At 32.4% G+C, this 24974-nt stretch overlaps 1 protein-coding gene across 1 annotated transcript; it reads right to left on the bottom strand.

Annotated features, from left to right (window-relative positions):
* Positions 1-18: 18 nt before the first annotated feature.
* Kdn (citrate synthase) lies at positions 19-24751 on the bottom strand. Its single transcript, XM_076762303.1, has 4 exons — positions 24591-24751; positions 3715-3870; positions 1834-2757; positions 19-1509 (listed from the first exon to the last, which is right to left on the bottom strand). Exons 1-4 carry the CDS (start codon positions 24633-24635, stop codon positions 1243-1245), a joined length of 1392 nt encoding a protein of 463 aa, XP_076618418.1. The 5' UTR covers positions 24636-24751; the 3' UTR covers positions 19-1242.
* Between the last annotated feature and the right edge of the window lie 223 nt (positions 24752-24974).

Below are 24974 nucleotides of genomic sequence, written 5' to 3'. Positions count from 1 at the left end.
AAAAGGAATAGATAAGTATAATTTTCAATGATCTATTTATTTTTACGTTCGTTATAAATGAAGTATCGCACACACTCACTCATTCTTTTAACAATGGATCTACCACTGGTCATATTTTTTAATTTACATAAATTGTAATGACTCTGCAATTGGGCCATAGTTTTCTTTTAGCATATTCGCAGAATTTAAAATCAATAACTGGTGCGCTACCACTTGCAATATTGTTTACATATTTCATTAGCCCTATACATTTTATTTTCTATTTTACGTAGTTTACTAAGAGCAGTTGCATTTTGCGAATATTCTGCTGGAGAAATTGATTTAATTCACGTAATATCTTTCTACTACAATAGTAGAAGTAAAGATGTTTATTGCGATTCAATTGTATTATAAAAATTTTGATACTTTCTGGCAGTGTCAAATTTTGAGACATAATGTTGACTACGCACACAGCTAACCTTTTTGCCGAATATTTCTGTGAATTAACTAGTTTTTATTACAACGATTTTTATTATTTTTTTACTTCTAAAATTGTCACTATTTAAATTAATCATAAAGCGACAAATATATTTACAATGAACCGTGTCTACTGTTAACGCATGGTATTATGTTCTTATTTAAGGGCTTGGCAGTTGAAACTATGTATACTGGACCAATCTATATTTCTTATACGTGGTTTCTTATATCACAAAAAGTTTATCTCATTTATGTATACAGTATTTACATCGTCAGCGGATGAAAAAAATGTAGATTAAAATTTTTACGATACAATGTACCACGAACTTTTATTTTAGAATGTCTACGTTTGAACAATATATCATTAGGTGATATGATTATGTATTGTTTCTAATACCTAGCCTCGTATCTTCTTAATAAGACTCGGCAATTAACTCTTTCGATATGAACAATGACTATAGTTGGTATTCAGAAATTATTCGTAGTGGACGAGTGGCCCATATGCTGTAGAAAACGTAATGGCCGACTGACGCCTCGGTCACTGGGATCTCTGCGCGATTTAACCGACTCAAATCGAAAGAGTTAAAACGACTTCTTTGAAGTCAATCAAAATGAATTCGAAATGAGTTCGAGATTAATATTTTTTCCGTGCATCGATAACGTTCGTAACATGATGCAAAGCAGTCAGTTCCTTGTTGCTGAAGGTTATGATGATGGTGTGACACGAATTAAGAGATTTCAGTGATTCTGATATTCTTTTCTTTTTTTCATAAATAAAGTTGTCGTTTAAGCTTTGCAAGCTTTCATAAGGAGATCGGTGCTAAGAGATTTGGGCCTTTCAATTGGAAGTCCAAGAGCACGGTCCCAGACTAGGGAAGCGAGGACACCAAGAGCACGCGATACTCCGAAAAGGACGGTGTAGTAATTCATTTCCTTCATTCCATAGTATTGCAACAAAACTCCCGAATGAGCATCTACATTTGGCCACGGGTTCTTTACCTTACCAGTTTCCAAGAGTACAGGAGGAACAATTTTGTATACTTGAGCAACGAGCTGAAAATAGAAATAGCAACGGTTATTCAAATATTATTAGGACATTATCGAACAAAATACCGGACAAAATGATAAGACACTTTATATATTGTGTCACTCGAAACGTTTCCACTTATTTCAATATTTTATTCATGGCCATTGAGTGAGACTTAAAAGCAGCAATTCGTTCTTACTAATACTTTTTTGCTTATGAGTGCAATGTGTACCTAAAGATTGTACTATAAATTTTAGAATAGTTCTATATCCAGTAAGAATAATTAATTTTTAGTTTCTTAGCATTGTGTCCTGAATTGTAGTTTCGACTAAACTGTATAAAAATTTTACCTTAAACAGTTTGTCGTCCGGCAAATGTTTCATCGCGAACTCTCTCTGGCAAGTGTACCTAGGATCAGTCTTTCTGAGTACAGCGTGGCCGTATCCGGGAACGACTTGGCCGCTCTTCAAAGTGTTCCAAATGAATTCTTTAAGTTTGTCGTCGCTGGGGCTGTCTCCAACTTGAGAGCGGAGTTTCTCCAGCCATACAAGCACTTCTTGATTCGCGAGACCGTGAAGAGGTCCGGCTAGGCCGTTCATACCAGCTGCGAACGACAGATAGGGGTCGGACAACGCCGAACCCACCAAGTGAGTCGTGTGTGCCGAAACATTTCCACCTTCGTGGTCGGAGTGGATCGTCAGGTATAAGCGCATCAGTTCGATGAATTGGGGGTTATCGTAGCCAAGCATGTTCGCGAAATTCCAGGACCAATCTTTGCCAGCATCGACGGATCCCAAACCTTTACCACCCTTATAAATATTTCTGTAGATCGTGGCGGCCACTACTGGCAATTTAGCGATCAAATTCATCGAATCTTCGTAGACGGTTTCCCAGTATTTGGTCTTGTGTACACCTTTGGTGTAGGCCTTTACAAATTCACTTTCGCTGTTTAACAGAGTGATGGCTGCAGAGAATTGAGTCATAGGATGAACCGATTTTGGGAAGTTGTTCAGTGCTTTGACCACATGGTCGGGCAGCGCGCTCCTCGACGCCCATTCTTGGGAAAGCGCTTTTGCTTGGGCGTCGGTGGGAACGTCACCGGTGATCAACAGCCAGAAGAGACCTTCTGGAAGTGGCTCTGCGCCACCGGAAGCTTTCGGCAAGAGCTTCTGACATTCGGGGATTGATTTTCCTCGGAATCTGATACCTTCTTCCGGGTCCAAGACGGATGGTTCCCATACAAGACCTTTGATTCCACGCATACCGCCATACATCTACAAAGTAATATTTGAATATATCATATTGTGACAATTAAATTGCAAAGAGTATAACACAAGAGAATATAACAGGATTGGTTTTACGTAGGAAAGACTTTTTAACGAGAAAGATAAAAGGAAATTTCAAAAAACTTTATTACAAAAAATATAATATCATATTTGAGTAATTGTGTAATTGTAATACTTACACGTACAATTATTAAGAAATTTAATTACTCTCTATATCGTAATTTTTTTTTATTTGCATTTTAAAGTCATTTTTTGTCATTAATTACAAATACTTCATTGAATAAACAAAAATTCGCTTTTTAAATTAATTGCAATAAAAATGAAACTTTTAGGTTTACAATTTTATTACATACTGTTTGAGAGATATTGAATAAATAAGGATATGGATTTTTCATTCAGACTATTTTTTTTTTCAAAACGATTGAAAAAAATTGTTTTTAAAAGTACTAATTTTCAAACATTTTATTTTAAAACCTATTACTACATAAGTACCTACGATTAAGATAAATAATCGTACGAAAGACTTTGTGCACTTAAAAAATGCATTAAGATGTTTAGATAAATCGTGTCCACCGATTTTGTATTAACATTCATCGCCACAAATATTATTTCTACACCTAATATTGAATAAAAAGACTGTTTATAATGGACAGTTTGTGTCATGTACTTTCAATAAGTTGAAATCTCGCAGCAAATTAATGATATGCGTATTTATGATAAGCGATCACATGATAAGCACGCAACGTATGATCATTCTACGTTACGGTTCTTGTCGATCTTACAAAAAATAACTCGTTACACTATATTTGCTATAAAAAGTCTTTCCTTCGCGATGAGAGGCTCACGTAACGTCGTATACTAATACGCTATTTCTTTTTCGATCGATCTATTACCGATTACGATACACGCGATGCATCAGAAATTGCATAACGATAAAGTGCATACCATGTCAACGGTAACTTCGCCAACTTTGGTAGATCCATGCTGTTTACGGAAATTCTTGACGCGTTCTTGTTCCTTCGGGATCTTCTCGGTTAAAACTTTCTTCAAATCGGTGGAGCTATCGGATAACTGTCTCAAGAAGACTGTGGAAGTTAATTTCTGAAAAAGAAATGCGGACAATTAATCGATGATCGAATGGATTTAAAATTGTTATATCGTTTCATTTACAATTTTTTGTATGAAAAACTAACAAGTTACGTAGTTGCTTACAATAGGAATGTTTGAATTGAAATGGAGCATTGAATTTTTTATTTTCTATTATGCGTCAATAAATTGAAATTCAAGTACAATCCACCAGCTAAATATTATTATCATCTAATATTTTAGTTTTTACTAGAACATCGATTAAACGAACTGGTAATATATAATATTGGAAATAATTTTACATTGCCTGCAGTTGCAATTATATAGGTATATAATAAATGATTTTGCTAAGAAAAGAGCGACACGCAATCTATAACTTTATGCAAGTTTTTGCATTGTAGATTAATATATAATTTCCAATAATATAAATATACCAATATTCAATATTTTGTTTCTATTCACTGCTAATAACTTTTATTTGTTTTTTTTATAACGATGGAGGACGTAATAGTACGTTCTGTTTAGAGCGGATAAACGTCATTAATTTCGATAAAAAATCACTTGTAATTGACTTTTGATTATTTCGATAAAAGTCAATTATGATATTGTTTTGATCAGCAAAGGCTATCTGGTAATGAAAGTTCTGCGCTTCAGGCTCTGGTAAGTTTATTATTCCATAAATTAAATTGGTAACGAGATACTTTCTTGTGCTTTCAAATGTTGTGTGTTGGAATAATAATAAAACGAGTATGTACTTCATTTTTCCAATTCGTGATAATAAATTAAAATTGTTTGTTTAATTTGTTATAATTTGTGCATGAAAAGAATTACTACCCATTTAAATTAATAAATAAAAATAAAGATGAATTCTCGTTATGTATCTACAAACTACCGACGTATTGCTTTTGACGACAATTGTGTGTCATTGCTAGATTACGTAAATTTTACGTCGTAAAATAAAGGAATATCACATAATGATCATTTGATTAATAGAGCTTACACGCGAAGGACATCAAATAAATTCTATTTGGAAGTACAAAAATCCCAACGTAGAGTATTTTAATAATAATAACAAAAAAACCTGTTGTTAATTCAAATTATCTATTATATTTACGTATTTATGTTATAATCATATTTCAGTTATTTATGTATCATATTCATAGTATTTAATTCTATCAATTTTTTATACATTTTTTAAATAATTCATACGAAACTAGATTCGATAATATTACATAATATGAATAATTATAAATGCTGAGCGAAAGTTATAATTCAGAATGTATGATTCGGAGCACACTCGAATATTCAAATGCTGTAGATATCGTTTTCTTTATCGGAGAGCATCGAAGACCATGAGAACTCTAATAAATCATGAGCTTCACCTCGAGGTTACGGGGTCACGCGTTAAAGTTCATTATCAGAATGCAGACCTTGGGGAAATTCACCGTAAAACGTGAATTACAAAAAATTATTGTGATTAACATCTTCATGCAAACCAGTTATTGTTGTATCCACGAGTCTCGTGCGATAGATCTGCAATAGAAAGATGCACGGTAATAACTTTTCAAATATCTCTTTCCAAGGACGGATTTATTTTTGGCAAAGTATTTTGTGGTTATTACATCGATAAACTCAGTTCAACGATAGCGTGTTGAAATTAGGCCTACATTCATATCATTTGAATAATATATTGTAGATTATACATGTTTTTTTTTTTAATTCTTCGTTCTTCTTAATTTCGTTTTCAAATAAAGTATCTTATTAACGACGTATTATACAATCTGGGACAAGAGGGACACGTTTTTCAAAATAAAAGAATTAAATTAACTATTGCAGCACTATACCTATTATTTATAAAAATAATATTTTAATAATCAATAGTAAAAAGTCAATTCATCTGTTGTGATCCAAAACTTTTGAGTTATGTTTTCTACTTTTCTACCTTTTTATTTTTAAGTCCATTATGCTCTCAGAGGGAGACATTAAACAGACCCAGCGAAAATAGCTTTACCTACTGAGAATAGATCGGAAATATGTATTGTAATTATTAGTTTGTATGACTGCGTAAAACTTTTTCTTCAGTGTTTCCAGAACACCGTGGTATTTTACGTATTATTCCACTATCTATTGTTTCTATCCGACCAGATGACTGATTGTTTATCTAGCGATATAGAAGTCTCTAGATACATAGCACTAAGCTTGTGGGTGAAGCTTGGTGCAAACATCGATGTGCGACCGCGTTTTGTGACGTATATGAGGAATTAGGTCGAGGTGAAATCTCTACAGAAAAAGGTAAAGGGAACACTGACCGAGATGGTCCTGTTCCATTTCGATATTCATCGTTATTTGAAATACGGGACAATCTGCCAAAATCGTGTTTCGAGACATTCAAAGTTAACACTGTTTTGTTTATGGAGCAACGATATCGATGCGAAGCCTATGTAATCAATACTCTGTATAGACCTCATTCTTAATAAATATAGTATTCGACACAACGGAGACAAGCTAAAACACTTGTAGATAGAGAAAAATGTCATAGAACGAAGTTAACACTAGAACTACTGCAGTGGTTAAAATGGCCCGTTTGTAATTTTTAATAAAAATAGCAAAAGATTTACTCGACTAGAGAACTCTTTACTCTATAAGAGAATGAATAAACATTTATTTATTTAATGGAATAGAAAACGCATCACTAGCTTTTAGAAAGGGTGCACTATAATTAAATAAATTTTGAAAATTTACAATAAAGCTTGAAAAGTGAACAGAGTTCTTTTTGTTGGAAAGTTAAAATTTCTTCTGTCTTACACAAATGCGGTTATCACACATAATGTAATTCTACTCAAGGTCATACAAGGTCAAGAATAGAAAGAATCATTTGACATACAATTTAACGTACGAGCAATAATCGATGAAAGAACTTTGTAATTCAAATGTTCGTTAAGAGTTTGAAGACCGCAAGGTGAGAGTAAACGATTACTAATAAATAATAGATTCGACTAGTTGACCAATCAGAAACGGCATTTCAAACGATCAGTGTTGGTTGTTCTGTTCCTACTGATTGAAAACTAATCTTGACGGAACATTTTTTAAGCTAAAGTATCATTTAGATAAATATTTATTGCGACCTATATTGATTCAGCTTGAGTTTATTTCGATAATTATTCTTCTGAGTTATATTGCAATAGGGCGAACCTTTCCAATGAAAGATGATTAAAAAAATATTATTATTAAATATAAAATTTAGTTCAAAGAACGTTCCCTTTATCCTATTTGCCGGTACCATTCTCTGTTAAATGATATGGTTTCAATCAGCGCTATTTTTACATAAGTGTAATAGTGTGTAGTCATACAGAACTCCGGACGAAACTGTCTTTAGTGTACAATATGCTCTTGAATATAAATTGTCAGTGGCCTTAACCTTTCCAATGAATATGCCATTCATCGGTACACGTCTTACGAATTTTACAGATTACTATGGTCGAAATATTAAATTAGTCCAAAAGTACATAATACGTTTTCTCCGGCGACTATGAGATAAAGCAATGAAATTTTATATACCAGTGCTAGAATTTATTATGGAACTTTGTTAATACGTTCTACTTAAATAGAATTAATGGAACAAAGTTTGACGATTGCAAACCTTTCGCTTATTTTAAGCGCTTAAATTGCAAATTATAAGCGATGAAAGTACGAATGCAATTAGAGAATGCAATTAGATACACAAAATCAGCATTACAAATCAGTTAAACAATTTCGAAGAAGGTCACATTATTCATAAAAACACTAAATATTTAAATTTTAATCATCTGCTTCGTGAAATATTCAAAATTCTAACAAAAATATACTCATTTCTCTTATATAACAGCGTGATCTGTAAGTATCATTAGGAACACGTAATCATAGACAGATAAAAAACAGTTTAAGTAGTTACTTGTCCATCCAATGCTTTATAAAAGGTTACTTAATAACTTTCAGAGCACAGTTTATTATTAGACAAAGAGAATGCCACGTGTTACATCAATACTTCAGTATAACGTATGCTCTTTCCTGATCAGTACCTTATTTACGAACCGGAAATGCAAAAATATGTTGAGAACGCTATTTGATATGTACTTAGATTATTTCATATTTGGAAAACGGCCAGAGCTTCAAACGATCCGTCGACTATAAATAAATAATTTCACGCGTTGTTTAATTTAAACTACACTACATAATGCACTTGCAATAAGAAAATTGCATCCTTTGTATTACTGTGACATTCAATGTTACAAAAGAAGATTACATTCAATTTGAAACAATTTGGAAATTTGCCAGTGAATTATATTTATTAGACTCGACGCGTACGATATTACCTAACAAATTAAAAAGTATATATATTCAAATGAAGAACATACACTGCTTGGAATAATTAGGTATTCATGAATGAGAATAATTCAACAGATTAGATCAAACGTGTATTTAATATGTAGCAATTTTTTACTGAATATCTAACGCATGTTCTACACAGATTGTGATCATTTATAATAGTTTTTGCTAGACAATTAAAAATTCTGAAAATACTTCTGTTCGTATTTCCAGGTTCAATGGAGTCTTTCGTGCGGCAGACAGGGTATTGTTAACGAATTCCTAGAAGCAGAACGTCAGCTCGTTCCTTTTTTTTTACGCTCATTAAACTTTCATAAAACGTTTTAATCTATTGTCGTTTCAGAATTGGAAAAGCAATTTTTACTGTTTCCATTATTATTGGAGTAATGAACTGGTACAGTATGTAGGACATCTTATGTAACACGTTAAAGTTTTTGCTCCAACTTTCATTTCAACAATGTCTATTTACTTTCTTGGGAAGGAAATTCATTTAAATATTGGATTGGCCAAAAGGTTCGTGCAAATTTTTTTTCGCCCAAAAAATTTTAAAATATCACTGACACATATAGAAATAAACGTTGTAAATTTGATCGCAAAAAATGCACTTCATACTAGAAGATTCCCCTAATCGTATATTTAAAAATTGATAAAAAGATGGATGCATATCCAAAAAGAAGTATTTTTGAAAGAGGAATTTTTAAGAATGCTCAATTATGAAGCCGATTAAAAAATGAAGAAAAAACTATATTTAAATTAAAATGGAAATCACATTATACTAAGAAAAACATCACTTCCTATTGACGTGACAAGAATTGTACGAACTTTTTGTTCAACCCAATATTTGATTCCCTAATTACTTTGAGCAGTGTACAAGTATTATTATCGTTCAATAATATTTGCCAAGAATAACAATTCATTATACGCGTTATAGCATCTGTTATCGGATTTCAACGTGAAAGTAATATAAGAATATACCTCACGCGCTGAGTGTCGCGGCACGACGAGTTAATGTCGGGAATTTATCGTTTGAAATGCAGGTAACAATATACTTGAAATGTAACGTAAGACGGATCTCAAGTTGTATCACCAACGATGTAACAAAATACTAATTGAACAGATTGACGATGACTTTTATTCCTGTTGCGGGTATCGTTGCAAATCAAATAGAGATTTAACCTTTTCTGATTCAATTCATTTACTCAGCGCAGACTCATCGAATCTAATTAGCATTTGAACGATATTGTCGGTTCTACCTCTCTTCGTTTCTCTTGCTCGTAAGGAGAGACACTCAAATATGACGTGAACACAGTTTGCCTCGTGGAATTAACTCTGTTAACATCCATATTTGTTCACTAATATATTGGATCTACCGGAAAGTTCTGGCCGTTCACCATACATTTAAATTACAGGTATAGAACAGTATTTTATGAAAAAAGTTCTTTTTTTCCATCAAGATGGGAAGAAGTTGTTAGTATTAATAATCAGTGTACAAATTTATTATTTGTTTTTACTTAAAAAAAAGATCACAACTTTCTGGTAGACCTAAAATGCATAAGCATATCGATGGCTTACAGTACAAACATTATATACGGGGTGTTCGGCCACCCTTGGGAAAAATTTTAATGGGAAATTCTAGAGGCCAAAATGAGACGAAAATCAAGAATATCGATTTCTTGATTGAGGCTTCGTAAAAAAGTTATTAAAAAATTAAATTAAAAAATTTTAAATCATTCTGGAAAAATTATTTTTGGTTGCAGGAGTCAATTACAATCATTTTTGGTCAATATACATACCCTTGAAATCCTATGCACTTTCGAGAAAAAAATTCCTTACCGAAAATATAATGTCTGACCATGACTGAATGATTCCCCTCAAATTTCAAGTGTTTTAAATCGTTCTGAAAAAATTATTTTCGGTTGCGGGGCTCAATTACAATCATTTTTGGTGAATAGACATACCCTCGAAATCCTATCCACTTCCGAGAAAAAAATTCAGGAAGGTGGACAAATTTTTTAATTTAATTTTGTAATAACTTTTTAACGAAGCCTCAATTAACAAATTAGTATTCTTACTTTTCGTTTTATTTTGGTCTCTAAAACTCTCAAACAGTTTTTGACTCTGCTTTTATGTCGTATATGATGTATAAATTTGTTATAACGAATATTTCTGTTTACTGTATGTCCGTGAATTCATTATTATTATTTTTTGTAATTTATTTAGACGGTTTTGAAGTGTAAATTTATTACAATCATGCGAATAGTACAACAGTTTCATAAAATGTAAGAATGTGTTTAGATGTGCATTCAGTATACAAAAATAATAAAGAAATTCGTCCAAGCATCTAATAATGTAATCGTTCATCGGCCTCTCTAGAAAGTGGAATTGTAAATGTTTGCTACATACTGTTCTTAAGAGGAGAATGGATTGAAACGATTCAATGGATATTACGAAAGCGTTCCATGTATTTCAAATCCATGTATTTACACACATAAAACACAGTCTCGTTCGTTACTGCGTCATAAGAAATGGCTGCAACGATTGTAATGATAGTTTGAGGGAATTTGTTGGATAGATCGATTTAAAATTTAAGTTAAGTCTCAGAAAATGAAACGAAACATATGTATCAAAAAGCGCTAAAATAGGTTTTGCATTCTAATAATACTTCCTATCTCGGATAATATTAGATACACGATACAACTGGAAGTGAACAAGATCATGGTAAAAGGTACTGAATAGGATATTTGAATAGAACGAGCTATGCTTTGAACTATTGGAACATTCATTTGGTAACAAGGTCAGATATGAGCTTTATTAATTTTGTACAACGATTCAGCCTCGAAGGTATGTCCATATTTTATGTACTGACTTGAACTCTTGGCCATTTATAGCGAATAATAAACCAGTAAAATTAGACATGGAAATACCTGAACATGGAAATACCTGAACATGAAAATGAAACAAAAAATATGTATCAAAAAGCGCTAAAATAAGTTTTGTATTCTAATAATATTTCCTAGCTTGGATAATATTAGATACACAATACAATTGGAAGTGAACAAGATCATGGTAAAAGGCACTGAATAGGATATCTGAATAGAACGAGCTATGCTTTGAACTATTGGAACATTCATTTGGTAACAAGGTCAGATATGAGCTTTACTAATTTTGTACGACGATTCAGCCTCGAAGGTATGTTCATATTTTATGTACTGACTTGAACTCTCGACCATTTATAGACGAATCATAAACCAGTAAAATTAGACATGGAAATACCTGAACATAAAAAAATTATTTTGTCCAGAAAAAAATACAGCATTGTCAGGAGCTGATATTAAATAAAATAAATTCAAATCCAACCATAACACCACATGGATTCCTTATACAAGTTATTTTTTTCTTGACAATATAATTTTTCCACCTGCAATGCTTATTTCGACTGAGCTATAAAGGTAAAATGGCAGAATCGTTAGAAAGAAAAAAAAGGAAGGCGAAAGAGGGACGACGACTAGTAAATAATAATAACCAATATAATTTTTACAGTCTGAGCTTTTTATGATGCGCGATAATTAGTCGGTTACGAACAAAGTTCAACACGCGTTGTAGCTAATATAGAATACGACCTATGGTATCGTGTAATTAATAAGTGGTATAACATAGCACATATTAATTAACCCGCACGAGCTCGTAAGTTAATCACTGCGTAATTATTATTTAAACAATATAATGCAAGAGAGTGTCAAATTTTCACGAAATGATCAATCAATTATTTACGAATAAATACGTTCCCGTTTCAACTTGTTATATTATTACTTGAATAACGAAACTGATGTACTAATACTACTGTCAAAATATGTTAATAGAAATAATTGCCATGATTAAAATAATTGACTTGTAGAAATAAATACTAGTACAATTTTGTGTCTACATTGTTTATGAGATATGTATGATAATAAACTATTTAAAAGTAAGAGTCGTATGCACATGTATAATTTCTAAATTACACAGTGAAATCAAGAATTCTAATAGAATTGTATACAAATTGTTTAAAAATAAATTTATCTATATTTAATGTGCACTTTGGAAATAATCTAATAAAATATTTGATCGAATCGCTTCATGTAGAATTGACTCCCTAAAGATCAGGGAGAGACATATGGAACCCACCAATCGGAAGTTCTTAAAAATATGCTGTTTATTTCGCAGAAAAAAATTTCCAAAAAGTTATTTATTGTATTTAGGATTGATATTTAAAAGTCGATTTTGATTTAATGAGAACTGCTGTATTACAGAAAGGAAAGAAAAAGCGATAGAGTATAATAGTTACGTATGCAAGCAAGTTGATTTCCCAAAATTCTCGACTTTTTTATAATAAATACATATCTTGTTGGAACAAAATAATGATAGAAAAACTATCTAATAGTTTTATCTTGTTTTTTAAGTAGGCCCTATGCGACTGGAAGCGCGCGCGGCCAGCAATGGGTTCAAGTTACGACGCGACGACCCCGTTGCACTCTATACGAATTTTATTTTCGCTGTGATACCAGTCGCTTGACGTTCGACAGATCCGACAATCATTATCAATAATGCATACGTTGCAAGTGAACTAAGTTCAAAGGGACAAAATTACTCTCGAGAAAAGAAAATATAGTATACAGGGTACTCGGCCACCCCTGGGGAAAATTTTAATGAGAGATTCTAGAGGCCAAAATAAGACGAAAATCAAGAATACTAACTTTTTGATGGAGGCTTCGTTAAAAAGTTATTAACGTCTAAAGTTCCGTTCGTACTGAATTTTTTTCTCGAAAATGCGCAAGATTTCGGGGGTATGTCTATTCACCAAAAATGATTGTAATTGAGGCCCACAACCGAAAATAATTTATCCGGAACGATTTGAAATTTGTCTTCTTCGTTGAAAAATTTGTCCACCTCCCTGAATTGTTTTCTCGAACGTGCGAAAGATTTCGAGGGTGCGTCTATTCACTAAAAATGATTGTAATAGACCTCTGTAACTAAAAATAATTTTTCCAGAACGATTTGAAATTTTTCATTTTCACCAAAAAATTTAGGCACCTACCCCCTGTCGATTTTTCTTAAAAATTTGTTTTTCATTTTTAATAAATTTGTTTGACGCCCTACAGAAAAGTTGTCTAATACTTTTTTGTAGGTACCCATGAGCTCTACTTCAGAAAAAAGTTTCATTGAAATATATTCACTATTGTAGGAGTTATGGCTGTTTGAAAATTGGACCATTTTTATGGGGTTTTTCTCATTTTGCGAATTCAAGGACCAACTTTTCGAATATTTTTACGATTTGTACATATTCTCCACCAAAATACGCGTAGTTTGCTTTTTTAAACATTAAAATCGGCCAATCCGTTCAGGAGTTATGGCATTTTAAAGATTCGCATAAAATTTCAGGGAAGCATTTCTGGCCTCACATTAGATTTTCGGTGAGGAATTTTTTTCTTGAAAATGCGTAGGATTTCGGGGGTATATCTAATGACCAAAAATGATTGCAATCGATCTTTGTAGCCAAAAATAATTTTTTTAGAACGATTTGAAAAAATTTTTTTTTTCGCCGAAAAACAGCACCTACCTGAATTTTTTTCTCGAAAGTGGGTAGGATTTCGGGGGTATGTGTATTCACCAAAAATGATTGTAATTGGTCCCGCAACCAAAAATAATTTTTTCAGAATGATTTGAAATCTTTTAATTTAATATTTTAATAAGTTTTTAATGAAGACTTAGACAAGAAATTGATATTCTTGATTTTCGTCTTATTTTCATCGCTAGCCCGTATCGTGTAGGGCCAACTTTCAAGTTGGAAAGATTTCTCGGACTATCGACTAACGAGGTTCAATTTGTTGCGTTAACAGTTTTATTCCAACCATTAAACTTGTCCTTTAGATTTTTCGGGTCGTCATGCGACTTGGTTATTTTATCGTTAGGAACGTGTGTAGAAAAAAACATACTAGTGGAAATTGTAATGGCACGATAGCAAACGATAAGAGTTTTTAATGACTAGGCAACGTCTATATCTACATAAAACTAATGGCATAAATATAACATACAGATTATTTTATATTTAAGAATACGTAACATCGCAATTTTTATATCATTGCGTACATGTTACTTCTTTCCATCGTCTACAATTAAAAAAATTTTAATAAGATATTATCGCAAGAGTGATTGAATATGACATGCGAAATTTTTATCGAGCAATACAATTCGAATCGATACGTAAAATCTTGACCATGCGATTCAAGTCGTAGATAAAATTCCTGCGTCAACAAACACTACAAAAGCAATGATCTACCGCAATTTAACTAACACGTTAGTAAACAGAAAGCATCGTATTTTTTGATAAAAGTGAACTTCTCGATGAAATCAAACACGAGTCGTTGAACGAGTTTTGTTTACGAGTTGAACGTACATACATTGATAAGATCAGGGATTTAAAGAAACAATTATTTTTTTTGTTTAATGAAGAGTAATGGTATATAGCAACATTATAATTAATCGTAAACACAACTAGACCTCAAGAATTTCCTTTCCGGAAACACAACCGTATCTCGGATAAATTTTAATAATAATGATTTCCGGGTTTGTAACTTTGAAACTCAATATTATTAAAATTTCTTGTAGACGTGATTGTGCTTTTGGAATGAAAATTTTTTATTTATTCGATAAAGAAGCAATGATCTTCGACATTTGCACTATTCTTATATTTCTTGTTTAAAAGAGATTTTTATTATTAAAAATTATTTTAAAAATTGTTTTCGTGGAACAGATATTTTACAATTTTTATAATACAAGTTATACCGTTTCTTAGAGAAGTTTCGTGAAGTACAAAAAGCTATCATACCATATTTATGGTATATATAGATATTAGTTTTATTTGATAACGAAGTATCATGTTATACACAATCTAATAATAAATTATTAATATGTTTATTTTGAATAAACGACACGAAGATAATAAGTAGATTTAATTAATACAACTTTTTTGTGATAGACGAACAAATCATCTGCTCTCGTTATAGAAAAATTTTAATTTTTATATTCGCATAAATTCTATTCGTACTAAGATTTGTGATTTATCTGTTCTCGCCGAAACTTATAATGTAAGAACTTTTATTTAAAAAAATTCCATGTAAGATGTGTCATAACTGTTTTGACCATTAGATAAAATTATTCACATCGAAATAATGAAGGTAATGTTTGCAAGCAGTGTTTACTAGTCGCACATTATTCAAGAGTACAAGTGACGTTGATTTATGCAGTCATCTGATGGAATCTACACCGGAAAGATTATTTCAGTGACGAGGTTGATATCAAATACTTCACAAGAAATTTATCGTCAGCGATTATCGGTCAGAAATCTTTTTATCGATATTTATTCAAACGATAAAAAAAATCAACGTCTTCAATCTGAATTGTTGTTCCAATTTATTACGTATGACGCATGTATCAAAGTTTACAAAGACGATATCCAAATATTGAAGTAAGTAATGATACTAGAGGCTCAATTAAATTTAAAATCAATGAGCATGTTCTGTCGCAGTGAACTGACGTACTGTACTGACTTACGTCAGAGTATTGACGTTATTCTGATTGCAGCGTTACCTGCACGCTCACCGTAATCCTTTCCTTTAATTTTTGATGATTTGTATGTGTTGTTTCTAGCTTTCAATGTAATTTCAACGAACCCTCTCCAAAGGGTCTTATTAGCCTTATTAAAGGCTTTCCTATTGAGTATACCTCGTGGTATTTGCGTCAAAAGCAACGCAATTCGATATGTTTTTCAAAAAAATATTCTGGAATATTCCGTTTACCAAAATATAAATTTAGCGCGTGCAAAATTTCGTTTTCGTTCTTCTCTTTTAAAATTTGATATATTTTTCACAATAATAACGATTATTATTTAGTAAACATTTTGTACGTACTTATTAATTACTTTGTTCAATTCTTCTTAATTACTATATACCTAATAGCTTTTTTTGCATATTTACTATGTTGATTATAATATAATCATTCCGTTTTTGAATACATGTTCAAGTCTCACCGACTGCTTTTAATTTAAAATCGACTTTTGATATTTTGAATCAATAAATAGACATTTATTTCAAGAGTGTTTTTTTTTAAATATACTTAACCAAAATAGTTTGAATGGGAATTTATAGGTCACAAGCTTCTCGAATAATAACATTATAATTTCTAAAGTCAGAATTTATTTTGTAAGGAATGATTCAGGAACAAAATAATAAAATTAGTGGAATAAGGTAGGTTCGGTAAAATGCTCGTGTCATCGAGCTTCTTGGTACACGAGCACCTGCGTTATCGTAAAAACTTTGCACAATATAATTCGTAAAAGTGTTATCATGACAAGAAAAATGCTGTCTTATCACTAAAACCTAATGTATACGTGTGCATAAGATACATCTTTTCGAAATATCATTTAAATTTATACATACAAGATTAAAGTCATAATTTGACAAATTGCCCAAATTGAATACAATCTTGTAAGTTTATTTGTTACCAGTTTGCTGGCTAATCGTTATCTAAAGCATCCATTATCGTTAAAATCTCACATTCGAAAAATATTGACGCGTATCACTGTTTCCTGCGATCGACAGGCCTACGGTATCATTAAAAATTCACGTAAGCGTGACCTCCAGCAAACGTCACTGCATTTCTCATCCGCATCACTATGTCATCGTTGAACTTTGGGTGCACGCGTCAATGGTTTCACATTGTCTGTGTGTACTGGGTCAATCGTATCACTCATTACTCTATTATCACCATTATAATTCAATTTCCTATTGAGCTTTCGACAAAAATTCAAAGAAACAATGAACTTTCGTCTCTGCCTAAGAATATAATTATTAACGAGCAACATAGATATTTGCCTACTAGATCTACTACCACAAATCTAACGAATCATTATTATTTTATACATATAACTACCTATTAGTCGAATGACAGAAGTTATTTTTGCTAATAGTTTTTTTTGTCAATTGTGACTGTGTATTGAAAAACTTGTTTAATTTAATTTCTAACAAATTATATCGTACACTTTATAATTAACATAATTATACGATGTTTTAACTGAATTTATTTTAGGAATACGTTATAAATTTCATCGCGAATCCTCCAGTTATTTTCTTCCATTATCTAGGAGAAGAAAATAATTTTTCGTTAAGTAGGTGTTTACAAAAATTAATTTTAATATTTAAAAAATGAGGCTCCTTGGACGTTGAAGTTTGGAGCTCCAGCCACCTACCAGCCTTCTCTTTAATTAATGCCTGGTCACAAGTCCATGTCCAAATTATCACTGAATAAATGTAGAATCATAACTGATTTATTATCACACAAATTAATTAACTACCATGTTACGTATCCTAATAATTTACAATACATTAAATACTCTATGCCAAACACAAGTCTGAGACCCGTTCTTGACTATTTTATATAGAACATTGGATACTATTAGATAAATAAATTAATGCTAACAAATTTTTTTTTAACTACATCGATCTATTCAATCCTTCCTGCGACTCTTTCAGACTATTCGTTATTAATACTATTTGATTTAATTTGGTCAGATGACTGTATCGCAACATCTATTTTTATTCTATCTATTCTTAACATAATTTGTATGTATCTGCATACTTTTATCATATATTCTCTTTCCTTTTGTAGATACACGTTCCTTTTTATTCATTTTACTTTATTTTAAATTATTTTTGGATGTAGATTGAATTCTTTAATCGAATCCCTTTCAAATAATATAATCGTATAGAATTCGTAAAGAAATTGTTAAGCGTTGTTTTGGTTTCATTATTTAGGAACAAAAATGTTGATCTCGATCAGCTTTTCAAGAAGAATTCTGGTTCTTACACTCAAGCAACGAGCTCGGGATTTTTCCTCGAGACACGATGACGTAACACAACATCGTTCTCCTTTTACTCGTTTCATGAAGACAAGCGAACGATACTTTCTATGGTCCGCGGGAAAATGATATCAAATATATTATGTCAAAAGTTGAGTTGCGATCACTTCCGTGCATACGCATATTTGAGCGACATAAATGATCTTTGACCTCATTTCCTTTCTTGGCCAAATGCTCGCTGGCATAATCGAAACCTTCGCTACGAGAAAGGATTCCTTTCTTCGTTTCATTAATTCCCATTAATTTCCGACCTTCTGACGCATTTGCTTAGGAATTTCAACTTTCTGCGCCTCCATCGAAGTTAAATGGAGTAAGTTCTTTACATAACAACTTTATTTTACAATATAAGAATTGCATAAGAACTCTTGTCGCAAAAGAAAAAAATGATATATAATAATACTGTTTATGTTCTTAAACAACAACTTTGTACTGTTCGTAAGTATAATAAAAATACACTTAGTACTCCAATTGCTTTTTCTCAACTTGACCGACGATTCAGATCAACAAATCAATTTATATCAATATAATATGTTACTATTTCCATGCTTGTATAATAATATTTCAAAAATATCGACAGATACCACATTTACGTAACGCATTTTAGAATGGAACATTTCGTTACAAATTATTCCGGAGCAACAATGGCCGTCAACAACTTAACAATGTAATTGAATATTTTAAAATTTTACAGACGATGACATAACACACAACTTAAAAGACCGAGTTATTCAAAATAAGAGTAATATAACTTTAAATAAGTTGAAGAAAGTTATCGCGATGATCTTGATCTTATATGATAATAATAAACGAAATCTGTCCAGCAAAACTCTGTTTATTTCTCAAATGAAAATTGTTGTAAATAAACAAGTATATGAAAATTTCAACAAATGGAAATAAACTTCAAATTATATACTCCATTAGTACGTTGCACACATTTACACAATTTCGTTCATACGTTTAAAACCTTGTATTTTACCTCTCCATGCATTGAAAAGCTAAAAAATTTAGAGACCCAATTACGGAATCGTGAGTTTGAATAATTTTCGAGAGCAAACAAACTATGAAGAACAAAAAAAGAATACTGTGTTTTTAATTTGAACTATAGCGACGGCAAAATGTCATTTTTTTAACGGTACTGCCTCGTACAATATACGTTAGGGATGCGTGCCATAGAATCACCCTAACTGCTCCCCGTGATTCTTCAGCCCTGTTATCTGCAGACTCGAGTGGCTGGCGCGTAATTGAAACCCCCATTTGGTCGGTCATTTTGATTGTAAAAAAAGAACTAGTGCTACATTCATTTTAAAAAGATAACAACACACTGTACATTGATTATTTCTACAGAACCTACATTTTTCAATTATCAACTACTCGATTGAGAAGATGTCCCAAACGAATTTCTATACCATATTGGTCTTATTGGTTATCGAATAAAATTTTTAAGTTTGATTATGAGTGACGAGGCAACTTTCAACATGAAGCCTCTTCCGCTTACAAATTCGAAACAACTCTTTCTCGAGACCTATTCTAGAAAGTAAAACTCTCTAGTGACCACCAAGAATAATATGAAGAATGTATACACGGTGAACCTCAGTAATCGTAATACAGCCGGGAAGTAAGTGATTTTGTATGTAAAAACCAGGCAAAAATATAGAAATAAATTTGTTTAACCCCTCAGGCACGGGATTCGTACTTTAAACTTTTGTCCATTGGTCAGCTGCTATATATCGTAGGTTTTGCTTAATTGCATCCTCAGAGTATACACACCAGCGTAAAATTCCGAGAAGAATCATATTATGAGATAAGCTAGCCGGAATTAGAGACAGGAAATTATACTGTGCGAATGTATGGGGGACAGTGGCATTTGAAGAAACTGCAGTATATGTATACAACGTATAGACTCTGTCTTTCAAACTTGTTCTGAAATTTTCAAGGTACATAATAAATTTTTGATCCAATTTTTGCCATATCTGAGGGATTGAACGTCCTTCTGTAATCGAGAGAATACATAATTATGAGCCTCGATATGACGAGTTTCAATATAGACTGTTTAATTAGGATGATTCTGTAAACCAAAACAAGACCTTCTAAGGTTGATTCTATTAGAACTATTACAACTATTTAATTTAAATGCTGCCACACTGCTATGTACAGAGTTGTGTATACTATATCCCACAGGATTCAAAGTTGTTTTCTTTGGGTAACAGAAGGTCATATCAAGTATTTTATTTTATATTTTCGACTTGTTTTTGCAGAAACAATCATTCACTTCCCGGTTATACTACGATTACTAGGATATCCTGTACGTAGATACCTATTATCAAAGTTCTGGCTAACCAGTAATTCAAAAGATTAATTTAATGTTTTATTGAATACGTTGATACGTTGAATGTCATGCCAACCGGATATGGGTGACAAATTCATAGGGGACCACATCGAACGAATATGACTAACGCTTGTATTTTATCACGTCACGAATGGTACTAGCCCGCATTCCTACCAAAATGTAAGAAAACTAATAAAATGATCAAGTTAATCTATTATTAATGCTAATTTTGTTTCACATTTTGTTTTTGTGCATTGCATTGGTAAACAACAAATAAAAAGTTTAAATTCAAAAAAATCTTGACTCAGCAAACTTTGTCTTCGATGAAATTAAATTTTGACCGACTCTGTAAATTCATTTTTTTTTAAGCAGTTTAAGAATATACTGAATTCTACTCCGAGAAATTTACTGAAAAATTTTTTTAAATTTAAAGAAACACTGTACTAAGATATTTAGAAGATCGTTCCTAGCCCTTAATAATTGGATACTGTAGAAATCGGACTGTGTGAAACCGACCTTTGCGCTAGAAAGTGCACTGCACTACGTAACATGTTTCAAAGATGTGTGGAGATTCCAACTATTAGACGGAAGGACTTAGTGACCTCAGAGTAAATAATAGCAAACGGGGGTGTAATCATTTGCAGCCTAAGAGCATATTTTGCCGTCCGTTTCAATGACGTTCAAACGTCTAAGCATTATGTAGATGTTTTGGCACGTGAAACATCAACTTCATAACTTACTAGTATTTCGTCTAAAAAACCGTGACCTAGAGTATTTCATACGTAAATTTAACATGGGTCAATAAGTTAAAATATTACATTCCTTACGAACGATAAAACCATCCAAATAAGTAAACTTCTAATTGTTCCTAACAGCGACGAAACAAAATTTTTTCGTTAAAATAACGTTAGAATTTGTGAACGTAGAAGCTTAGTGCTAATCCCGGTCAGATCAGAGGACAAGCTTTTTGATTAATTGTTCGCAGCTTCATATATACCAGACAACGCTCGTTATCTCTGATTACATAACTATCAAGCTTGTGAAGGGCATTACCAGATAGAATATACTCACGATCCACAATTATCTAATTGATTTCGCGCCATATAATCATCAAATGGCGCTAAAATGACCGAAGAGGGTGTCACGCGTGATCCAGTCTTTATTAACACTGAAATGCAACCGTCTACTAGTCGACGACTGAAGATTATAATTAAAGTAGAAAATTGAATTGAAGGTTCCTGGCCAACCGTATTCGTGCATGCCCATTAAGTCCCATCAGCTCTGTTAACGCATACGGTTTCAGTGATTTTCACTTAAAACGTATTAGAATCCAGCTTTTATTCTTTAACATACAGTTATTACAAGAAAATCTAAAATTCATAATTTAATTGAATTAAACTTATTTCCAAACAAAAGTGGAGACTTTTATAATACTCATCTAATAAAGCTTATAAAATAATATATGTACTTTTTTTCATAAAACGAACATGTTAATATTAAGATGATCAAGGTTAAAATAGAAACGTTTAGTAATAAACGAATTCATTGAATGCATTTTACGTTGCACGAAGTGTAGAAACTCCGTAAAGATAATAAAAAGAATATAAAAATAAAACCAAGGAGCACGAGATACAACGCGGCTATCATCGGTGTTTTGATTGTATCTAAAACAAGCGTTGTTTATTCCTGGCAAAGGTATGGAGTATAGCGTTCTATTATTCAATTCTTCTTATTATTTATAGCAATTACAACAATAGACGTTCCGATGAATAGGCAATCGATGAACTTCTAGTAGCTTTGTTAACAATTGAACATATTAGGCGAAGCAAATGTTAATAATAAACTGTTCTGTTCTATAGAGAAAAAAAAAATGGGCGCTACTGGGACAGAGTGTTACGCGATCCGAAGGTCGCGTTCATATATCTATGATATTAGGTAACCAACGTGCCATATATATAAGTTGGGCGAAAGATTTTCGAATCTGCCAAAAATTACAGAGGATAAACGTAGACTGTATGTACTATACGTGCACCAATCCATCTCAACCAACTGAGGGATTAAAATAAAACGAACAATGTGATTAAACATTGAACGATCGATATTTACTCGTTTATTGCCTATAAAATAATATCACGATAAGATTAACGCGTCTAAAATTGTAGATTTGCATAGAATTCTATTTTAACTATTTTCATCTATTTTGTATCTTTAGATCTGATATCTAAAAATGTTTCGATAACGAAGTAAAACTAAATTTGTTGACAAGAATCTGTTTGAACGAAAGCTGTCCCAGTAAATGATTTTGTATTTTTTAATTTTAATTTATGAACTGACAATTACAGCAAAATATAATCTTTAAAAAATGCACCATTTGACGAAAAAGATGATTCAAGATTCAGATTGATTTATTTTCAATAATGGCGCAAAAGCAACATTAATCTTTTCAAAACTCGTTGAAAAAGAAATAAACGAAACAAAAACTGAAAATACAAGCAAATACAAGATAATATTTTTGTAATCGGCACAATAAAAGCTTTTCAACGATATATTAATACAAATACTTCATTTTAGTACGCTTTAAAATGGATCAGGAAACAACGTAATTGAAACGTATAATATTTGTAGGACACCTTAATATGTGACCGGTTCAAAGTTCGATCGGTAAGCAGGTGTCTGCCAAGAACAGGTCACGACCAATATGGATCAAGAGGATGGAACAGATTTTGACCTCGAATTCGTTCTAAAATTATCGTGTCTTACGAAATTGTAATGCCGTGCACTCTTCAATGGGCATCTCTGCATTTGTACCGCTGAAGGAGATTCTCTCTCGAAGGTATTTTGCTCACAGTGTGTACTTGTGACCTACAAACGTGTGTTCGTGACCTCATAATTCGACACGATACCATTTTGGTTAAAGATTCGTGTTTGGCTAGGTAAACACGCATCACAAGAATCCATCGTAATAGAAGACGACTGACAGCTCTCGATTTCAGGCGAACTAACCGACCTTTTATTTTTAGTGTCGATGAATGAAGCCAACACTCGTGATCGGTCTCCCTGTCAGATCCGTGGTCATGAGAAATTCCGTATTTCAGACGAAAGGAGAGCTACTGTTAGTTTATACACTTTACACCCCCAATGCAATTTATAAATTTCAAGTGCACACCTTTGTACGAATTGTTCCGCGGTACAAATATATCTTCGAATGTGCAAGACAGTTTTCATTTTCTCATCGATACTATGGTGGACAGAAATATTGAAAAATTGTGTTTTCATTTCAATATTGTTTAAATCTGCAAATCGTTTATCACGATCACTAAATTATTATTTGTCTGATCTGTAATTGACAGTAGATAATAGCGATTATGTGCCTCTTATAAATTTATTACGTAACTACTATTAAGCTTGGCTAAACTAATACGAAGTTCTATTGATCAGGTGAATTTTATATGGTTCAATATACAATTTTATGTAAACTTTTTTTCAAAATTAAACAGTTTTTATTCGGTCTAGTAATCTTAACGTAAAATACTTTATGTCATTTGTGAATGTCACGAATCAATTCAGTATGATGTTTATAAATTATATGTATTCGTCTGTAATAATGTGCATTGTTAGAGCTTCGCAAAGGTACTCCTGGGACCACGCTCGATACATTAGAAAACTTTTAATCATAAAATATTCTTTTATTCGATTTACTAATAAATCCCTTCCAATGTAACTGATGCGTACAATTAATCGCGTGTTTTCGAATTTGCACACCTACAGACTCAATCGTGTTATAAAATAAGTTGCTAAGCCATCGGTCGATAGAACACCTACTTCGTATCTAGAACTCGCGGCGTCTTAACTCTGAACGGTGTGCAAAGTTCTGGTACTACGAAAGGGGCAAATGATGTAACGTATGTATGCCTGGATGATTATAGGGTTAAAATCATCCCACCAGAATTGAGAAAATTAATGATACACGTCAAACATCTGCTCACCGTTCGAATTCCGCACCGGAACAACGTGTACTGGTTTAGGAATCATTCAAACATCATATTGCGATCTAAGACCGATTATTTTTCGGTAAATTTGTTTGTCACATACCTGGACTTCCAAACAGCGTTTTGGACTGAAACGGAAGAGTGCCATTGTTCTCTATATCCTGGCTTACGGATCCTTCCTCTTTCTTGTTACCGTCAAACCAACTGCTCAACTGACCACGCGGAGCTCTGGCGCCCAACTCAACTAACTCCTCTGCTAGTTCGTCATGGATATACCAACAGCGCATGCGCACAGTAGCAGGTATCCTCAAAGGATCATCTGTAGTTATAAATTTGCCACGTTACGTTCATGACAAATCTCAAAGAATGTTGATTATACTACCGTTGTTACAAATATATCAAGAAAGTATAGGGCAACAATTAGTAGTATTGCTGTAATCAACCGTTTTAATTTATCGCAATTTTAATGAATGTTTATACTATTCGT

This window comes from Colletes latitarsis, chromosome 3 (genome assembly GCF_051014445.1).
Source record: "Colletes latitarsis isolate SP2378_abdomen chromosome 3, iyColLati1, whole genome shotgun sequence".
In the NCBI taxonomy this organism is placed as follows: domain Eukaryota; kingdom Metazoa; phylum Arthropoda; class Insecta; order Hymenoptera; family Colletidae; genus Colletes; species Colletes latitarsis.
This window is presented reverse-complemented; position numbering and strand designations above follow the sequence as displayed.

What these genes read in the sequence shown, in the direction of transcription:
- Kdn (XM_076762303.1), bottom strand. Translation starts at nt 24,635, where the DNA reads ATGGCACTCTTCCGTTTCAGTCCAAAACGCTGTTTGGAAGTCCAG. An exon ending in AACGCTGTTTGGAAGTCCAG is followed by an intron (nt 3,871 to 24,590) that starts GTATGTGACAAA and finishes TTTCTTTTTCAG; the next exon opens with AAATTAACTTCCACAGTCTT. An exon ending in GCGAAGTTACCGTTGACATG is followed by an intron (nt 2,758 to 3,714) that starts GTATGCACTTTA and finishes ATTACTTTGTAG; the next exon opens with ATGTATGGCGGTATGCGTGG.